General features: G+C 47.5%; 2 protein-coding genes across 2 annotated transcripts in view; one reads left to right on the top strand and one right to left on the bottom strand.

Moving 5' to 3' along the window:
* LOC119446578 (guanine nucleotide-binding protein G(I)/G(S)/G(T) subunit beta-1) overlaps nucleotides 1-13044 on the top strand; it is a 44177-nt gene extending 31133 nt beyond the window's left edge. The window contains exons 6-8 of the mRNA XM_037711048.2: nucleotides 1724-1795; nucleotides 3244-3460; nucleotides 7211-13044. Coding sequence (XP_037566976.1) covers nucleotides 1724-1795; nucleotides 3244-3460; nucleotides 7211-7317 — 396 coding nt within the window. The 3' untranslated portion in view covers nucleotides 7318-13044. The remainder of the gene's footprint in view (nucleotides 1-1723; nucleotides 1796-3243; nucleotides 3461-7210) is intronic.
* A 1412-nt stretch (nucleotides 13045-14456) lies between these two features.
* The window catches only part of LOC119446577 (guanine nucleotide-binding protein G(I)/G(S)/G(T) subunit beta-1), a 31293-nt gene continuing 24417 nt past the window's right edge, over nucleotides 14457-21332 (bottom strand). The window contains exon 9 of the mRNA XM_037711047.2: nucleotides 14457-15564. Coding sequence (XP_037566975.1) covers nucleotides 15458-15564 — 107 coding nt within the window. The 3' untranslated portion in view covers nucleotides 14457-15457. The remainder of the gene's footprint in view (nucleotides 15565-21332) is intronic.

The raw sequence follows: 21332 nt of genomic DNA, 5'->3' as shown, positions 1-21332 counted from the left end.
TTTATCCCTTTGGACACTGTAGTTCCCACTAAATTTAAGTGCTCAAAGCTACATACCCTGATCTAGCATGTTTGTCAGAAATGTAACTGGTTACTTGTAATTGGTTACTGAAAAGTGTAATTGAATTACAGTGAGTGTTACCAAGTAAACAAAGTAATTGTTAAATTACGAAATTACCAAAAAACATAATTGAATACACATAATTAATTACATGTAATTCAACTTGCAAGTATGGTCAGCAGCTTCTTCTGTCTGGGTATTTTGGCGGGACATGTTGATGTGCCCACTGGGCAAGAATCTGAAGCCCATCAAGCTGGTGAGGCCCAAGAGAGCACATTGTCGCTTTCCAATTATGTAATGTTTTGAGGGTGACCGGGGGAAAAAAAACAACAAAACAAATATAGCTGGTGACACCGAAATATGATGCCACCAGAGCAAAACATGACACTCAATTCGTGCGCCTGCAGCAGTTGAGGGGTGGTGCGTTTAGGTTATCACCTATTAAAAATGTGCAACGGCACTACGCCAGATGCGCCCTGAAACGAATAGGTAAAGATGCTTACCTCATAGCTGTGAATGCGACCTGCGACTATCTGTGTGGAGATTGGTGGTACCTGTGAGAGTGTGCCGTCATTTTCACATAACGCAGGCGGGCGAATACTGTGGGGAAGCTGCCATGGCGGGCACTTACTTCTCTCACTCGCACGTGCCTTACACATTTTCTAGTTCACATGGGATGTAGCGGCCAGAAAACGCATCATACAATCGCAGTTTAGCAATGTACAGAATGTTGGAGCCGAAAGACCATGTTTTTTGGGAACTTATTAACCAGTAAAAAAGAAGCATAACTGTATTGGGTCATTTTTTGCGCTCTCGATCGCGATCGTTGGTGCAGAGAAATCGTACGAAATGTGGTCGTATCAACGAGGTTCTACTCTAGTATCATATTATTGAAATATGTGAACGGCCATTTAGTTCGCTATGTCACAGCGATACTGCCCCTTCAGGTTTGTAGTTTAAAATTTTAAGGCCATCGGCTTGATCGTCATTTAAAAGGGCCTGTGCGACACTGGTATATTAAGGGCTGGCTCTCACTGACCCAGTTGTGATGGTACTAGTTGCTCTTTATTACTTGGGCTACTCGGAGCAGCTTAATTCCTCCTGGTGGTGCAGGGAGTTTCTTACCAAAATACATACCACATAGCCTTCTTTCTTGGTTTGGCTACATTTTAACCAGACAATTGATCAAGCCTCACTTTATCATGTTGGTTCGTGTTAATCTATCTAGCACATGGGGTTGGCCACAATGGAAAATTCAAGAGGAATTAGACTTTTTTCTTTTCTTTGTGTATTTAATTGGCTATGATAACGGACATCTTTTAGTACATCTGAACATTGAATTAATTAGTGTCGAATCAGCCAGAAGTTGAGTGTGCTCAATAATCACTTTACTAATGACAGGTGTGCTAGTGCATATGTGCGATGGGTGCCCCAAGTTATCTACTTTTCAGTCTGCAGTGTAGCAGCTTGAAAAGATCCTTCGGGCACAGGTGCATTGAGGCCTCTCTGTTCGTGGTTAATCCCAAACGCCATGTCTGCAAGCTCAACACTTGTTAGCAATGTACTTGTCCTACTGGATTTGCTGTAGTCGCTGTCTGTTCCTGTTTTGTCCTGTGGGAACTGTTGCACCACTTTATTCATTTTCCCTTCTATATGCTTGCAGTTATGGGATGTCCGTGATGGCATGTGCAAGCAGACCTTTCCAGGGCATGAATCTGACATCAATGCAGTGACGGTGAGTGAAGTTTATTCCTGAGTGCAGCGCAGTTTATTGCAGCATGTTTGCACAAGTTATGGCATTATAGGAATGAAGGATAGACAGGGTATCGGCAGTAGGAAAATAGGAATGTTTCTACTTACAGCCAACATCTGCATGGGTGCGTAATGAAAGTAAATTTTTGGGACTGAATGAAATAGTGCCAGAAGCAAATTGAATATTTTTAGAGCGCAGCTCTTGGACGCTCGTTCCTGCAATGAGCTTCGGTGTTGGCATCGTCACTCGTAACCGAACGAGCACAGCGAATGATGAAAGCGAATGCGGAGTGCAGTGGGCAATGAAAGACGCGAAGAGGAAAGCGGAGGAAGAGGGTGCAGCGGGGAACTATGAGGCAGAGGAGCAGGAGGGTGTGGCGAAAGCGTGAGAAGAAAAGCGTATTGCGGCGATAATGGCTATGAGATGGCGCCAGAGTAGCGCACGTCATCTGGGAGGTCTCTCTGCGATGGCTGCTGTGAATTGCGCCCACACGTCACCCACGCGCTGGCTTTCGCGATCTCCAGAATTAGGGAGGTAGTTGCGCCACACTTCACTACGTTTGCAATGTGCCACGCGAGGCAGATTGTCCACACCAGCCAATATATTGCGAAATGAAAACACGTATAGAGCTGCGCTCGAAATTGGGGAGTATTGTAATCGTCTGAATTTTTTGAAAGCTAGTCATACAGTGGCAGTCTTGAAAAGCTTGTTTTCAATTAGTATTCTATGTTGTTGAGAGGCTATTTGGGCAGTTTTCTTTTTTCTTGTAGCTTTTATGTTACAACCTTTTTCACCATTAAAATGAAACACTGTTCACTCCTAGTACTGATGAAAACATTAGAAAGTTTTTAATCTTTCACTGCATATTATAAGCATGAATGAGGAACCTCAACAAGAAGTTTGGTGGCAAAGCGAACACGTGGTTAGTGGGTTAGCACCTGTTCTGTGTTTTGACTTTCATTTTGTGCTGTGTATCTTGTTTGCGCCCCAAATAGTCTGATATGCCCCTTCTATCTCTTCTGAAACGGTATTTTAGTTGCCCCCAGCTGGCTCCAAAAGTTCAATTTACCTGCTCCTAAGGAGTGCTCCAAGACACACTGTATCAGTTCCACCCCTGTTGTCTGAAACTTGGTGAAATGTATGCACACATGTTGTGGCTACAGATTTTTTATGGAAGCCACAAAATAGAAGCGTTGAGGTGGGTTTCTATTGTCCAGCTCGGGAGCCCCTAGAGTTACTTTTATTATTATTATTATTATTATTATTATTATTATTATCATCATTAAATGGTGGTGGTAACCTTGAGGAGCAAAAGAAATTTCTTCTGCGTGTATGCATGGAAGCTGCCAAGACCTTGTGTGCACGTACCAGTGTAAAAAAAGTGTAGCATACCAGAGCTTGGATTGATTTCTCTTGGTGTGGTCTTACAGTTCTTCCCGAACGGCTATGCATTTGCGACGGGGTCGGACGACGCGACCTGCCGCCTGTTTGATATCCGAGCGGACCAGGAGCTGGCCATGTACTCGCACGACAACATCATCTGCGGCATCACCTCGGTGGCCTTCTCCAAGTCGGGCCGCTTGCTTTTGGCTGGCTATGACGACTTCAACTGCAACGTTTGGGACTCTATGAAGGCTGAGCGTGCAGGTGAGTGTCTGCCATCATTCGGCACTGTTATTTCAGAAAGGGTTGAAAAAAGGAAGGCGGTGAAACCTGTGTAAATGGAATACTAGGGAATAATCGGGTGAGCGTGGAGCCTGCAAAACATACTGCGGCAACTGCTGAACTATTTGTTGTTCATGAAAAGCACACTCGAAATCTTTAATCTGAGGATTAATCTCGCAGCTGATGCAAAAGAGCTATTCATTTTGAGGTCTTTCTTCTAGCTAACGTGGAAACAGCGAAGGGTGCAAAAACATGAGCCTGCAAGTAGGTTTTGCCACCTTGCAGTCATAATATTCCCCACATCTTTTGCGTGCACCACTGTCGCAATACCATTTAGGTTTGGTGCTTATAATCGGTTCACAGGAGCTTGTTTCTGTTTCTGCTTGCATAGTGAAGCACCCTGCAAATGGGAATTGATGCCCAGCAAGGACACTGGCAAAATCCTACACTAGGAAGTTCGTGAGTTACCGTAAAGACTCGCGTACAGTACAAGGTTTTTTTTTTTTTTTTCCTGTTATTAGCATCCCAAATTTCCGCCTCGTACTATATGCGGATCTGGCCGAAAATTTTAGTCGGAAAGTTGGGCTCAAACTTTTGGTTTCATTATTGCTCTGTGGCTACGGCTTGACTTCGCTATTGCAGCATGGCTACGGCATTGTTTCTTTGTTGAGTGCAGACCTTGGCAGTTCACGTGTTAACCGCGCTTCGCGAAGTGCATCGTTTTATGTGAAGGAGCAATATGTCGGGGCCACGACAGCAGTACTCGGCTGTTTTCAAGCGAAAGGTGATTTTAGCTGCAGAGGACATCGGCAACAGTGCGGCTGGGAGGCAGTTTGGCGTCACCGAGGGAAGCATCAGTGGAACGCGAAGAAGCTTTCGCAGCCTGAAGAATGGGACATTCCCGGAAATTGAACTCGCCCTGACTGAATTCGTACGAGAACAGCGAGCCGCGCATCTTGCTGTGAGCGTGTGGAGCTTATGCAAGCAAAACCTACTGAGCTTGCATGAGAAAAAAGCATAACGAGCTCTGCCTTCAAGCGAGCAAGCATTGGATTTTTCGCTACATGTGCCGTCCGAGATTTTCATTGCGCCGAAGAACGTATTTCGCAAAAGCTGTCGGAATCGTTTGAAGAGCTACTGGTGGCTTTCCAGCGCCACATTATTTCGTTGCACATGTTGAAGAACTTTCAGCTAGGGCAAATCGGCAATGCTGACCAAACAAACACCAGTTTACCTGGACATGCCATCGCCCCTCACCGTGCACAAAAAGGGCTCGAAACAAGTTCCGGTCAGGTCCACTGGGAACGAGAAGATGCATGTTACCGTCATGTTGTCGTGCACAGCAGACTGCCGCAAGCTCCCCCCCCCCCCCCCTATGTCGTCTTAAAGTGCATGACAATGCCGAAAGGTGAGCTGCTGAAAAATGTTATCGTGACATGCCATGACAAAGGGTGGATGAATGAGTCTTGTGCTCGACTGGATAAAGTCCGTGTGGTGTAGGCGACCCGGTGTACTGTTGTCGTTACCGTCCATCCTCGTGCTGGACGCGTTTCGTGGCCATTTGGCCGGCTCAGTGAAGAGGCTGTTGTGTGATTCTGGAACTGAACTCGTCGTTATCCCGGGTGGTGTGACGTCTCAGCTGCAGCCTCTAGATGTTTGCGTCAACAAGCCTTTCAAGGACGCGGTGAAGCGGTGCTATGCAGGATGGATGTGGTCAGGTGAACCTGCAGTGACGCCGACCGGGCGGCTGAAGCAGGCATCTGCAGCCACGCTGTGCAAGTGGATCGTGGACACATGGGCGAGCATCCCAAAAGACCTTGTGCATCGCACTTTCAAGAAGTGCGGGATCTCGAACGCGCTCGATGGCACAGAGGACGAGCACCTCTGGAAAGATTTGTCAGACAAGGAATTGTCCGACAGTGAATGAAGTGCAGAGCCCAATTTAAGTAAATGTTTTCCCCGAGTTTCTCTCACTCGTATTATACGTGGATAAAACTTTTTTTTTTTTAATTTCTCGTCCCAGAAATTTCACCTCGTATTATATTCGGGTTTGTATTATACGCGGGTTTTTACGGTAACATATTTGCTAATTGCTGCCAGTTAAGTTTGCCAGGGTGTGCACAGGTCCTTGAAATCCTTGAAAACCCTTGAAATTGAAAGTTCCGTTTTCAAGGCCTTGAAAGTCCTGTAATTTCTTTTCCGTCCTTGAGAACCCTTGAATTCTTGATGTTTTCACGGGGTCCGACAGTGCGACTCACATTATATGGCGGTTGAGGGTGGTCCCGGCAAACTTCCTGTTCGAGGAAGAAGCGAGCGCGTGTCCGCCGCACACTTTTTTTTTTTTTTTTTTCCTTCTGGCTTGCTTCGACTTCGGGGTTGGCCAAAAGTTGCTGGCCACAATGAGGCTAGAGCGTCTCGACCTCCTCAGAAAAAATGCAAATTGTGCCATAATGATTATTAGTAACGAAAAAGCAGTTACATGAATCTTAACAGTTGAATTTGGTAGTATTTCACTTTTTGGGGGGGTTCGCCTTGGGCTGGATTTATTGGCAATCCTCTAAAAACAGGTACAGCCTCATAGCCTGAGCGTTATCTGTTGGCCACATTGTGCTTTGTTTATCTGCGTGCGTGCTCCGGTGCCGTCGACGCTTTGTTTGCTTTTTCCCCCGTTTCGGTTGCCTTGCGCATGGTTCAGAATAATGCCTGTGAGATGTAAATTTCAAAGCGACAGCAACGAACGCAAGCAACTGTCGATGGGGGTTCAGCGTCAACCGCCAGATCTCCGTAGAGAATCTGAAAGGTTTGTCATGCATTTCACAGCGTATCATATGTGACGCAGTGGACACAGCAGGTGGAATTTTGAATATTCCTATAACAAAAAAAAAAAACTCAGAATAGCTGTGTCCGCAGCGAGGCAGCATTACGGTGCACACTTGGAATCGGAAAAGAAACAGTACCAGGAAAATTCAAAGCAGACAAAAAGGCGCACAATCATGGAAGAAGTTGAAGGGTTGCAGAGGAAGAAAAAGAAGCTTGAGGCAGTTGTTACCAATTTAACGGCCTCTGCAGATGGATATGCAGAAAAGGCTGAGAGAACTGGTGACATCTCGCACGTGGTGAAATCAAACAGGTTGAGAAAGACCGCTAAAGCAAAGGCTGAAGAAATAAGCAGCATTAAGAGGCAAATAGAAAAGAAACTGAAAGACCTGCCCTAAGCTTCAGGATTTCATCTAGTCTAATGAAACTGTACGTACACTAAGTCAAATCACTTTTCTTTGTTCTGTCCTATAAAATGTAACGTGTGTGAACTACCGTATTAAATATTTCAATTTTTGAAAGGTCCTTGAAAAGTCCATGAATTTTTTTCTTGGAAACCTGTACGAACCCTGGTTTGCTGGAAGGGACAGCCATGTTTTATTTATCAAGCAGTGCTCTGGTGGCTTTGCTTCTTTCTTGGTAAAGGTTATGGGCATTAAAAAAACTATGGTAAATCAAGGTTCAACTCTATCGAATCACTGCAAGTAGTCTATGAAAGGGTGCTGTGCGATCATGAAACATATTGACAACTTAGGAGCGCAGTAATCAAAATGATTTCAAAGCTTAGTATGAAGTTACACATTCATTTCTGTATGTGGGGTTTGTTTCATGGAGTATGAAAACCCTGCAAACACTGCAATTGCACGTTACTGGTTGGCCGTGTTCTAATGCGTTTCTTCTCTTCGGTGTCTATAGGTGTCTTGGCTGGTCATGACAACCGTGTGAGTTGCCTGGGCGTCACCGAAGACGGTATGGCAGTGGCCACTGGCTCCTGGGACAGTTTCCTCAAGATATGGAACTAGGGTGAAGACAGCAGCAGCAGCACCAAGGGATGGGAGACGACGACGATGATGAAAGGAAGAGAAAGAAGACTGGATCACCCCCCCAGCCCCCTGCTTGATTCTTCCCTGGCTCTGTTTTTACGGATGCTGCTCTTCCTTCTCCTTCACCCACACACACCTCTCTCGCTCCAGAAGGTGTACTACTCCAGATTTCGTTCTCTTTCTCTCCCTCTCCGCCCAGCTCTTGCTGCACACTTCCCCCTCAGCCACCCTCTCTTTGGTCGGTGCAGAAACTTCGTCAGCCGGTCGGACTCTCCTCCCGCGGACATCTGGAAGCTGTTCTGTGGGCAACTTTTGCTGCCTTTGCGCACCTACCCGGCGCGAGAATTTCCATACCACCGCTATTTCCCACCACTTACACACACAGAGAGACTGAGGGAATGCGGGTGGGCAGTGAGTGGAGAGGGGAGGGAGGTGTAATGGCTTTCATTTACCAGCCAGTGTCATTATACTTCTTTCACGGTGGGGAGAGGAGGATGGAGGGAGGGGGGAGTCGTGTGCTGCTTTGTATTGCACTGGACCAAGAAGCTCTTGTACTTTTTCTTTCTTTCCATGTACAACTGCACTCCGTGCATCTTCTTTTTCTCAAAACCATTTCCTCTCCCCCTCCCTCTCTGCTCTCGTCACCCTTTTTTCCATCGGAACGCCGGAGTGATGACTCTTCCAGTTAGGTCTGGCATTTCGGCGTCAGCATTGGTGGACAGTTTTCACTTCACCCATAAGGCTTCCCCCTCCTACCTGGGACTTGTCCTTAAAAAAAAAAAAAAAAAAAAGCCTTCTCTTCCTTCCCTGACTGGTGGGGAGTGGTTGCTTGGAACTCTGGCCAGCTTGGTTTCTCTCTTTCTCGATCCTTGTGAAGCCATCCTTCCTGGACTGGTGTCTGGGAGTGGGCCGAGGCCTCCCCCTCCGTTCTTGAATTGTGCGCATGCGAAATGAGTGTGTATGTGTGTGCGTGCTATGTATGAATGAACAGCGTCAATGGAACAAAATATGCTGCTGCGTGTGAGTAGTGTGAATGTGTTCTGCGTCGTGGGGTACGAGGCTCTAGACTCCGAGTCGACTAAGCGAATCGCAATGTCTGATCAGCCTCCCAGCACCCCTGCGGTTGTTTTATTACAGAGTACAGTAGTGCTTGCTGACACGGAGAGATTGTTCTCTTCCGTAGTTTTTCGAGAATGTGGATGGAAGGAGAGAGCGAGTTAGGGATTATTTTTCCCCCTTCTTGTTGGGCACGCCAGTTTTCGTCAATTCTCTAGTCACAGGTGTGTGAGCATCTGTCTCGTGCGTGCTCAAGCACAGAGAAACGCAGGGTTTCGTGTGGAACCCCTGTCTGCGTACTTTTTTTTTTCTCTCTCCCCCCTCTGCCTTCCACCCCCGACCCTCAACACCTTGACTTTGCTGTGAGTTGCGATTTTTTACACTATTCCCTGTTCAGTTTATCTTAAATTGTTTTTGTCCACAATAGATTACTCAGCTTAAATTTGTTCTTGTTTGGTGCCTCCGTTTGGAGCCTCTCTGGGGGGGCTGCCAGAAGTTCAAATGCAGCCAGTTTGCGTTACAAAAGAGCTGCCAGTGTGAAAAGTCTGGTAGGAAGACTGCAAAAAAAAAATATATATATATATATATATGTGAAGGCATTGTTGACTTTGCGTTGTCATTGCTGAGTCTTCCTCATTTTTTTTTAGCCTCCAAAGCGATTGTTCTTGAAGGCATTTGTTTCCTTCCACATTGTACATAGCTTTGTATAAACATTTGATTGGGTGCTGAGCCTCCTCTTCTGTTAGGCATGCCCTGCACCTTGAAAAAAAAAATGGCTTGGATCTGTGTTGTTTGTTCTGTTGTGTTTGGTGGTTAGACTGGACAGGTAAATTGAGGTTGTCAGCCAAACCCTGGCAAGAGACAGTGGTCTTTCCCAGAAAGCGTGTCGGAGTGCGACAGGGATAGGTTGGGCTGGCAGGTGTTTTCTTTTTCTCTTTGTTCTGTCTACTAAGCAGGCTCTTGCTGCATCTTATTATTGCCTGCTTCATTTTTTTCTCCTGCCTCCAACATTTCCATGCGCTCATCTGTACAGAGTGTGCTGCGTGACTGGTGTGTGAGGCGAGGCTCACAGACGGCCTACGCTTAGAAGCTGTAACAGCTGTGTGTACTCTCTCTCGAATCTTTTTCAAGCCTGCGTGCCAGGGTGCTGTCTTCTGCCTTTTTCTAGGTCATCACTTTTTCGCAGCACCTGGGCATGTCGCGATCTGCCTTTTTTCCCTCGGCCACCCGGTTTTTCTCCTTTTTCTCTGGCCCTTTCCACCCGCACCCCTTTCCCTAATGCACACCACACACACATACCTTTGCGCCGAGCTTTCATCAGACCCCCCCAAGCCAAGCTTTCTACCTGCCACACCCCACCTATACTGCTATCTCCTGTGGCTCCCTCCTGAGCACCACCACCACCCTTCTCTGAAACTTCAGTTTTTACTTCTCTGCGCCCATCACGGCGACAAACAACTGGACAAAAATTGTGTGGTGATGCCGTGAACGTGCGCGCGTGTGTGTGTGCAGACTTGTGCGATGACCGCTGCCGTTTGCATCTGGACTGTCGTGCAGTTTTTACATTGTGCTTCAATCTGTTTTCGTCTTCTCTCTCTCTGGCCCTCCCTTTATTTTTTCAATTGCTTTCATTTCGGTTTCTCTTGTGGAGGGGATGCCAGCGTGTGCGTTTTCCTCTGTGCTTAGGGTAGTAGTCTCGCGCGTCGCCAGCCTGGCACGTGTCAGTCCTTTGGCAACAAGGGTGTGTGTTCTCGCGGCCCAGTACGTTGCCACAGGCACACGCAAGTGTTCTGCTTGTGCCTGCACACAGCCTGAACCAGACCAGCTTTTACTCGGGCATCCACCGTGCACGGGATGCACAGAGTGTGCAGCAGGGCGTGCCAAGCCAAGCAAGCAGGCTTTCTAAATGCACACGCACCTGCTCTGTGCATACGAAACTGCCTCATGACTCGTTTCTGTCACTGTCTCTGGCCTGCTTTTCATTTTACTCCCCCCCCCCCCCCCCCTCATACCTGTCAGTGATAGATTCTTGGTTGTTGCACTGTGAGCTGGACATTGGAGTTGAAATGTGTATGCACTGCCTCTCAAGCTTCTCTTCTCGGGCACCTAGGGCTCGTCTGCACTCTGCCGTGTCGCCATTGCTGGCGGGCCGGCGTTACCGGGCAAAAGTTGGGGGCAACGGACACGATTTGGCACAGGCATTCCCTGCAAGCGGTTGTGGTGGTGGTGGGAGGGACAGTGTTTGGGCACGAGCCCCAGCTCATTCACTGCACCCGGCTCACCAACCCTTCATTTATGGCCATCAAAAATCTCGGCACTGCAAATCACTGTCGGTGTCGTTTATGCTGTGACGTCTGCCCACCCACTGGCACTGCCTGCCTGCCTCAAGCACGCCACGTCAGAGAGGGGATGGTGCCGTGTGGCTTCCTGCCTGCCCCGCTGTTTGCCACCGGTGCTCGAGAGGGAGACTGGACTGTGAGACGTGTGTACAGTGCTCATGCCGCTGGTGTTAAAGCTGCGCCTTATTTCTTTTGCTCCTCTTCACATTAACACTATTTAACATTCTGTGTCCTGCATTACATTTTTTTTTCTTCCCCCCCCCCCCCCCCTGTTGTGTTGTGCTATCAAAGGAGTATTATTATACATGCCGTGAGTGGGGGGGACACAAAAGTCATAGGGAAGAGGGTTTAATGCCCACCCTCCCCCCAAGGGAGCTACTGTTTCAAACAAAGCGCAGCGGCAGTCTTCTCCGGGCGAGGATTTTGAGAAAACGAGAACCTATACATATATTATAAATATGTATACTTGCAGACACGTCTGCGTCGTCGCTCGTATATATATATAAATACACATTATATATATTATATATATATACAAATGCCACACACACACACAAAGACAACTATAGGACATTGCTGGGGAGGCGGTCGGGTCCACCCCGTCATTTCCGCCTCCCGGGTGCCACAACTGCCATACTTTGAGAGACGACGACAGTGCTGACATGCCGGTTGATTTTCTTTCTTTTTTTTTTTTTTTTTTTTCTCTCGTCGCGTGGTTGCGAAAGGAGGAGACCGGCACATCATTCTGCAAGATAGACATTGGCACTCCTCCCTCACTGCGGTTTGTAGGAGACGTGCGTGCGACGGAGGCTGTAGGGAAGCTGTCAGTTTTTCACGTTGGATCAGACGAGATAGTCAAAGTTCTGACCAGGTTAGGGGGTACAACACGGAAAAGACAAAAGTACGGCTATTGCCGGCCGCATCAGTTTTCTTTTTATAGCGCCAGTCGACAACTCGTTCGTCTGTCGTGCCTCAGTGCCGGGCCTTGTGTTAGCGAACGTATGTGCGCACGGAAATAGTTTGTACATGCGAGCGGTGAATTCATGAGCGCCGGCTGATAAAGCGCGGCGCCACGCATAGGTCGTTCCGCAGCGCTTCACGTTTTTAGTCCAACAGCGCGGTGCCGATTTCAGTTTTGTATCCTTTCATTGCACGTCTTATCTTTTTTTCTCCCGTAACTTAGCCTTTGCCGCACGCCAGCGCCGGGAATGTATAAAGAGCGAACAAATTGCCCCCCGCCCTCGACTTTGTATAGATATATGCATACAAGCGGTTATGTATCTTCGTATGTCTGTGCGCGTACAATGAAGTGGATAACTTGGGAGACCAAGCAAGTGATTAAAAAAAAAAAGACTCCGGTCAGTGCCCAAGTCTCTCGTGCTCGCTCCCCCGCGGAGTCATTTCATTGTGTACGGAGCGCGGCGGAGCTGCTCTGCTGCCTTCGTTGGCCTGGTAACGAAGCGCCAGGTTGCTGTGGTAACCGAGCGCTCGTGTAGACTCTGCCAGCAGTGCCACTTGGGGAGCGGTGCTGTCCCTTCTGTAGTGCAGGTGCACTACAGATTTGTTTTTAAAGTCCGCGTGGGCGTGCTTTTTCTCTCCGAAGGACTTTTTGTCAGATCTTATTGTTGCTCGCACGTGCAAGTGCTCCGAACGCGGCCGCCTTTGCAAAGACGCAAGGGTGCCGGTGAGGAAACAGGGCGAGCGCTTGATGCCCCCAAAGGTAGTCGAGTCTTCTCGACCTTCCCTATACAGACGATTTCACCTTCCCGCCGCGCCGTCGCGATTTTGTGCACACAGCCACACTCGCAGTAGAGGAATGAGTGACGAAGATGAAAAGGCCATGCTCCTAAAACTTCGTTTCCCGGCAGTTACCGAGGTTTCGCTAGGCCCTCGATATTCCGTGCGCTGCCGCGTCCGGTTTTCGTATTCTTGCTTGTTCCGGGTACAGCGGGCAAGCAAGAGAAGCTCCCCCTGCGCCTTTTCTGTTTTCTGTTACTTTTATTTCTCTCTCCAGGGACTCAAAAGAATAAAGAGGTTTTTTCACCAGCCACACACAAATGGGACGAGGGTTTGAAACGGCCCTTAGAAGTCGTCGTTTGACAAACCATCACATACACGTGGACGCAAAAAGGGGGGTATAAAAACGATGTGGAAATGGGCTGGAAAGACGTTCCCGGGTGTTTTATTGGGACACCTGGTCAGCCTGTGTGTCTTATTTCAGTATGTAGCTTTCAGTCTTGTTTGTGAAACCAGTTTCCTTGTGTATGTTATTTAACTTGTCCAATAAAGCTGTTTGTCTTTACGTACAAAACACCAGCCCGCCGTGTTGCACATCTCACTTGTTGCAGTCTTCTGCAAAAGTTGCTTTTCAGCTCACTTAATAAAGCATCTCGAACATGTTAGTGTTCCAGATGTGGTCCTTGGCTGCATGGTACGCGTTCAGATCTAGGGCAATTTCCCTATACCTGGGGGAAACTTTTCCTAAGCTCCCCCGAAAATTGTGAAGGAAAGAACTGTTGTACTGCAAAAACTTGCACTGCACCTTTATGCATGAGCACAGCCACTTCATTAGTTTAAATGTACTTTCAGTCTATCTGCATCAGTTTATCTCTACGAAAGTATGTTAGCAAAGTGAATAACTGCATTCTAAAAAAAAAACGGGAAATCCGGGGAACGTTATCAGATTTAGGGAAAACTGGCTTTAGAGGCTAGCAGCACTGAATGACGGAAGCGTTCCCGCTCATCCTTTTAAAGGGACACTAAAGGCAAATACGTGAGCTGTTCTATTGGTCTTAGTCGGACCTGGAATAAAGTATTTTCTCTCTCTGAACTGTTAAAATACCCGTCCGGAAACCTCGCAGCGCTTGTTTTGTGCCAAGAAAACTAAGTTTACGAGAAAATTGCATTTGAAGTGTCCGAATACGTTTATCGCACTTCAAATCTCCCGCTACCCAGTGGCGTGGACCGTTCGGGCATACCGCGACATCACATGGACGTGGAATTCTCTGCCACTTGCAGTTAGTGCGAGTTTCGGGAGCCAGCAAAACCAGCGCAGCACTACGCGATAACGGAATTACTGAAGCGCGGGCAGCGCGGAGTTGGGAGAAAATGAAATCTTTCGATCACCCGCGGCGTTGTAAAGGGTGACGAAAATGAGTTCTTTCTAAAAATGGAATAGAACTGGACAAGGTAGTATTTTCTTGCGTCTGATAATACAATACGATCACGATCATGGTGTTTTTTTTTTTTTTTTTTTTTTTTTTTTTTTTGTAGCGTTAGCTACACTGGCCTAGCCAAGCCCGTTTCGCGCGGCACATCAAGAGCCGTGCTGCGCATGCGCAAGGATCAGTGATGTCACACGGCTTGCGCACCGGAGCCGGCACCTCGCGCACTCCGCCGCCGCCGGTCTGCGCATTCCAGAGGAGTGACGTCGTAGCCGTGGTAGACGCACCGGCGCCGGCGCGCGCTCGCTGTGCAGTCGCCGTCTGACACTGCGCTGGAGCCGCTGCGCTTCTGACTGGCGTTTGTGTGTGTCATTGGAGCAGCAGTAAGCATGACAATCAAGCTAATCCTTGACAATCTAGACATCCAGGAAAGCTAAGAATAATCAGCTGAACCTTTGCTAACGCTACGTATACCCTGGCATAGCCGAGCTAAGCCACTGCAACATTTTTTAGAGAGTGGTTGAGTACTACTGACGGAATTTAAATGAGTGCCTTCGTCATCGGGCAACTACTTGAATGCCCCAGGGGTGCCTCTAATCGTGTCCTGCATTTACCTCAATTTCTCGATTACTAAGGCTCTGTTCACGATAATATTGACGATTGAGAGGTTCTCGAGCACTAATCTATCAGTTTAGCTTGACGTAATATTTGCCTTTAGAGTCCCTTTAGAAGAATGAGCGAGAACGCTTCCCTGTCATCCAGTGCTGCAACAACGTACTCGACATGCCGCTTCGTCCATTACACTTTGTGCAGTGACCATGATGTGCAATCGTGAGCAAGAGTTTATGGACCACAGGCTCGGCTAAAAAGAAAAAAAAAACAATTTATTCATGATTCACGCATAATCCGAAATTTACAAGCGTACTGGAAAGTTCGCAATGCAACTTTGGGCTGCAGTCCTTAAGTTCAAGTTTCATTCATAGGTGGAGAAGATCGGCTTTGTGCATAATCCCTGGTTCCTTTATTTTTTGCTCGTGGAAGTACGTGAAGGCTACAGTTCCAAATAGACCATATGGTACCCAGTTGGGTAATTATCACTGCTCGCATCGTGTTGAAAATGGACGCGTCGACGTCACGCCGCAATATTTGGTTGTCACTTGAACCTAACTATCATAATGTAGTAGTAGCCCGATCGCCGCCGGCGCTTCGTGCATTTTACGATATCGGGCGAGTGCTGTAACGGCCTCGGCTGTCGCGCGTCGAACTGGAGCGTTGCAGTTATGTTCCGCGGGTGTCGACGCTCGGAAATTCCCTCTCCAACCAAGCAAGTTTGTTGCTTATGATCGCAGTGATTTCATATAACGTCCCATTGCCACATAGAACGAGCTAGCAGTAGGGCCAGGCACGATCCAGTAAATGGTACCGGCGAGGTTTGTATGGCTATAGACTCTCACGGACCGTTTTAAAACATTCCGAGTACAAATCTGTATGAACGTACGCGTGCACAGCGCTTTCTCGTGAAGTTGTGTGGACAGGTAGCTTTGTTAGTGACGCTGCCGTTCAGCCCCACACTCGGACGCTCGAGTCCCAGGAGCCAGTCACCACCACCACACCGTCGGGACTGACGGTGAGAGACGTCACCTTGTTCTCGTGGCCGGACAGGTTACCTGCATCAAACACGCGGATCGTACACATGTATGCTGTTCGCCGTAACTGCAATGGCCTAGCCCACAGCCTCCTATATACTTTTGCTTAGCTTAACGCGAGCGTTTTAGAATGACGTTACCATTCTGACCGGGTACCGGCTCTGCGCAAAAATAACGTCTAGGTGTGACAACCACGAAGCGAGCAAAAAAAATAAAAAATTCCGCAGAGACACTGTGGGAGTGCAAAAGCGCTATACCGTTTGTAGACCACGAAACGTCATTAACGCGCTCATTTTATACGCTCATGACGTGGCGCCACCTCCTCCCCATTGTCTGCGCCGTCACGTGCCCAATGATGCACGTACTATATAAATGTGAACGCCCTAGCACCTTTTTTATTATTTTATTAATTGTTTGCTATTGCCCCGACGCGCGCGCGCGTCCAAAACGAATTAGCAGGCGAAGTCTCAATTTGATCTGCCTTAGGGAGCCTACATGCAACGCCGCGCTTGAATGTAGGCTCCCTAACCTGCCTAGAATGCGAGCGCCATCTGGATATCATTTTCGCAAGTAAAGTATCCGGACGCCCGGCTGTAGCTCTGGTAGAAATGCTGGAAAAGGGGTTTGTGTTTGAGTTTCCTCGTCGCAGAATTAGGTTTTCTCGTACATTCAAATTATAATCCGACGCCGATTGGCAAACAATCCGACCGCGAATCCGACGCCGAATGGTAAAGTCGTACTTTACCATTTTTCTGACGGATTTCACTGTGAGAAATTCAATTTTTGTTCACCGAAACCTTGCACGGCCTGCGCGGTCGGGGTATTTGGGGCTAATTCTCTCCGCCACTCGCCGACATCGCACGCCGACGCCGTTTGCCGACGCCGGATTTTCTGCGACACGGGGCCTCTTAACGCTGTCGCTTTAATAAGCCATAATCGTGGGGCCGCCGTGGCGTCGGGGAAGTGTGCGATCGTCTCGCACCCCGGAGGCCCGGTTTCGAATCCCACCCAGACCGAAATTTACCAAATTTTCTTTTCAAAGCCATTAATTTACTTTGTTTACAAGAAACTCCTTGAGAGATGTGGCGTTAGTACGTGCATTTTTGACGTGTTTTTACTCTTTGCGGCGTCGGCCATTTTTGGTACTATATCTTTCGTTCACGCCGACGGATTTTCGCGTAATGGGTCATATAATGCTTTCGCATTAAAAAAAATCAAGAGTAGATGGAAGCATGAAATGGCTAACGGTAAAGCAGATTGGTTGAAGGTGATACTAGCCACAATCTTTCAAAAAAAAAAAAAAATTGGAGGACGCTTAAGCTTCGCCTTTAAGAGTTGAACGCGATAGCAATCAAAAACCCCTGAATGCTTGTCAGGCTTCCCGGCAACTGCAGCTTTCCTTTTTCTCCACCTTCGCCTCTGCGCGCCGCTACCGTTTTACGCTGCCGTAGGGAACCTACATGCAACGCTGTGTTGCATGTAGGCTCCTTAACGCTGCTGAGGAGGCGATCGCCATCTGAATGGTGTTTCTGCAAGTAACCTACCCGGGCGCGCCGCTGTATGAATGTAGAAATGCTGTAAAATGGGTTTGTGTTTGAGTTTCCTCGTAACAGAACTATGTTTTGTCGTATATTCAAATTACAATCCGACGCTATCATGCCTGTAGGTTGTGGTTAAGTCGTACTTTACCATTTTTCTGACGTGTTTTACTTTGAGAAATTCATTTAGTCCACTAACGTCTCTGCGCCATGCGGATGGCCTGCGTGGTCAGGGTGGTTCGGGATGATTTGCTCCGCCACGGACGCCGGCGCTTACGCCGACATCGACGCCGGATTTTCTGCGACACGGGGCCCTTAACGCTACCACGCTAAAGTGGGTGTAGTGCATGTTCGCAACGGCGCACCACACCGCAGAACACCATACTCTGCACTGGTACATATGGACGCTGCCCAGATAGAAGAAGAAAATTTTGAGGACGCTTAAGCTTCGCCTTTAAGAATGGAACGCGATAGCGTTATCGGGCCCCGTTCGCATCGCATTTTTCTTTGAGTAGGCTTCACTGCAACACAACGTGGGAAAGCCAGCTTACAAAGACAAAGCTTACACCGACCCCCTTAAAGTCGGCTTCACTTTTAAACAATGCATTGCTGGGAAGACGCTTTTTCTGGGGAAATATAAGTCGTATATTAAAATGTGAAGGCCCTAGCACCTTTTATTAATTTATTAATTGTTTTTCTCGTGCATTCAAATTGCAATCTGACGCCGCCATGTCTGTAGGTTGTGGTTAAGTCGTACTTTACCATTTTTCTGACGGATTTCATTGTGAGTAATTCAATTTTTGTTCACTAACACCCTGCGCCACGCGGAGGGCCTGCGCGGTCGGGGTGGTTCGGGATGATTTTCTCCGCCACGGACGCTGACATCCACGCCGACGCCGGATTTTCTGCGACACGGTGCCCTCAACGCTGTCGCGTTAAAACCGTCTGAAGGCGGCATGACAGGCCGCGAAAGACGCCAGGGAGACAGATCGCACTGCCCAGCTAGAAAAGTACCTGGAGTAGGCGCCACGTAGCGTGGCGCCATCTCTCGAAGCAACGCAAAACCCGCGCCGCGGAACTCACAGACCGCTGCCGTTCAAAAGAACACAGGCAACCCTGTCTCAGCGCCAAAAGATGACAATCGAGTGTATGGTGACCTGTATCTGCCTTTTGAACGTCGCTACTGGAAATGACAATTAAAACAAAGTTACAGCTTGAGTGATATTGTGAACAAACGTTAGGAAGAACTCGGAAGCAGTATTTTTTGTAACTTGTTTGGGCAGTAACTAGCGTTGGTAATGCGGTCCTGTACAAACGGCTGGGGGCCAGAGACCGCATTTTCTTAACTTTTGTCTAGTTGCCCGGATGATCTGATTTTGTTCTTGCAACGATGCCTGGGTGTTCTCGTTTGAGTGCCCTGGATAACGGCTCTGGCTTCTGGCTCAAGGTCACTTGAAGGTCGACGACAACGGGAGCTAAAAGCATTTCATGCTTAAAAGGCCGGGGCTCGCCGCGGTAGCTCGGTGGCTATGGCGTTGCGCCTCTGAGCACGATGTCGCGGGTTCGATCCTGGCCGCGGTATTCCGATGGGGGCGAAATGCAAAAACGACCGTGTACCGTATGTGCATTGGGTGTTCATTAAAGAACCCAAGCGGCTCCAAATTAATTCCGGAGTCGCTCACTACGGCGTACTTCATAATCATCGAATCGTGGTTTCGGGACGTAAACACAATTTTTCAAGCGAAGCTTGTATACGCTAGCCTGGGCCGGCGATGTAACGCTAAAGAAACCAGCTACTGTCAGAGCTGCACAGGTTGCTCGAGCTCGGCACGCGCTCGTGCCACTGCTCCCGCGTTCGTTGTCGTCTGGTTCCACAGCTGGCTGCGTTGCCGCTGATCATTCCAGCGTAGAATTTCACCTCTCTTCTGTCGTAATGGGGAGGTCACGTTTACGGGGGTATGAGCCATTGCTTAAGGGGGTATGATCCATTCATTGTCTGACGAAACGGACAGATTTAATTTTGAAGAAATTTCATGGAAATCCATCCAGAATGAACGCGCTCGGGAAAGGGCTCTTCGTCGACGTGCCGATTCTAGCGTGAGGGCTTCCGAAGCCCAGGCGAAGCGTCAGCGAAGAGCCGCCGACCCCGAGTTGCGGGAGCGCGATGTTGAGGACAAACGTCAGTGTCGTCTAGCCCTCCAGGCAACGCTAGCGCCAACTTCCCCGGTGCGACGGCCAGGTTTCAACGCGAGTTTCTCAAGCGGAACTTCGAAGCCAGCTGCAGTGCGTGTGACCGCGGTTGTGGTTCGAGCACAACGTGGTACTCGTCAGTGCAATTCGTTCTGAGGAACACCGAAGAAACACACGACAAGCTTCGCTTACCCCCAACTCCTCGACAGGGGAGGGGCTAATGATTTCTTTTTTCCAAGACCGAGCTTCCTTTGTTCGAGTTTAGCGCCTAAACGTCAGTTACACTACGTCACAGTGGCGTCATGGCGTTTCATAATACTTTTTCGTAATCGTACTCGGGCCGTTTTGCGCCCAAGTACGATTGCACAAGTTCTCGAAACTTGGCTTACTTGCCAACTAACTCGAAACTTGCTAAGCAAGTTCTCGAAACTTGCTTAGTTCGGTTTTGTTTCTTAATTATTCTATGTAGTGCTCCTTTACCAAAAACCAATTGATTAGATCTCAGTGGACGCTACTTTATTTTATTGTTCGCAACAAGACCATATAAATTACATAGGGGAGGGTGTAAGAATATAAAAATACATGTGTAACAATATACCAAGAGGAATTAAAATCAATGACGTCACGGCCAGCTGTTGCGGTAACCCGAAGAGCGAGGTCGCATCTCGTCTTTTGTTTCTGCGTCTTGCTTTGAAAACCTCTTCTCATGGTAAGAGTGGCTGCTTTGGTATTTCAGAAGCGTGTAATCTGCTCATGCCACTTAATGGAGCACTGCTATGACAGCATGGAACCTTTTTCTTTCTTATTATTGTTTAAAATGGAGGTCCACGCACGCTGAACCGTAAACGAAAAAAAAAAAATCAGTTTACTATAATACTAGTTTAATAACAGTACACGTGCAATGCATCTGTCCGAAACGTGGGATCCACCAGCTTTTTCTTAGCTTCTCTCTGATTAAATATCCGGTGCACGTACAATCATTAAAATACAAAATGTGATGCTCAATTATCCAGAAAGTATAGCTCCGTTTGCAAGTATTAACGCGACGGCGCTGCGCTGGGAATCGAAGATTTCCAAATAAGTCCTCTATCCAGTAAACCGCAACAATATAGTCCTATTGTTGCAGTTCAGTGGATACAAGGAATAATATCCTGATATTCATTGTAGACGCAACATCCACTGTCGCTTCTTCGTTAAGTAATTGATAGGCTGTCTATTGTGTCGTTATATTGTCTCAAAAGGACACTAAAGAAGAGCACGTAGACTGGTATAGAATGATGTTTCGGAAGACATATTACGTTTACTTGACTCAAAAAGGATTATACGCAAAGAAAATAAACTATTATTATTTTTATTTCGCGCCATATTCGTGGCATATCTTGTCGTCAGTGTGCGGTCACATACAGGTTGTTTCATTTTAGCTGTACCAAATTTTTTAAAATTGCCTGTGGCAGATAGTACAATTATAATTCTTGATCTAAACTACTCGATGAGACGGCCATTACTCCCAAGAGGAATCAAAAAGCCTAATTGAATGATTAACATAATTACGTAATTAACTTTTTACTTACTTCTTTTACGGCACATATTTCAATCTACGAATTATAGCCGCTGAGTTCGCAAGGCGTATTCACTTGGAACGAATTCTCAGGACAGAACCAGTTTCGAGATATTAATTTTCAAAGTGTCCGACGAAATGCATGGGCGTTCCAGTTAACATGTTGAGGAAAACGCTGTTTTATACATTGAAGCACAAAGTTAACTGGAACGCCCATGCATTTCGTCGGACACTTTGGAAATTAATATCTCGAAACTGGTTCTGTCCTGAGAATTCGTTCCAAGTGAATACGCCTTGCGAACTCAGCGGCTATAATTCGTAGATTGAAATATGTGCCGTAAAAGAAGTAAGTAAAAAGTTAATTAGCGTAATTATGTTAATCATTCAATTAGGCGTTTTGATTTCTCGTGGGAGTAATGGCCGTCTCATCGAGTAGTTTAGACCAAGGATTATAATTGTGTTATCTGCCACAGGCAATTTGTAAAAATTTGGTGCAGGAGCCT

This window comes from Dermacentor silvarum, chromosome 3, assembly GCF_013339745.2.
Source record: "Dermacentor silvarum isolate Dsil-2018 chromosome 3, BIME_Dsil_1.4, whole genome shotgun sequence".
NCBI lineage: Eukaryota > Metazoa > Arthropoda > Arachnida > Ixodida > Ixodidae > Dermacentor > Dermacentor silvarum.
This window is presented reverse-complemented; position numbering and strand designations above follow the sequence as displayed.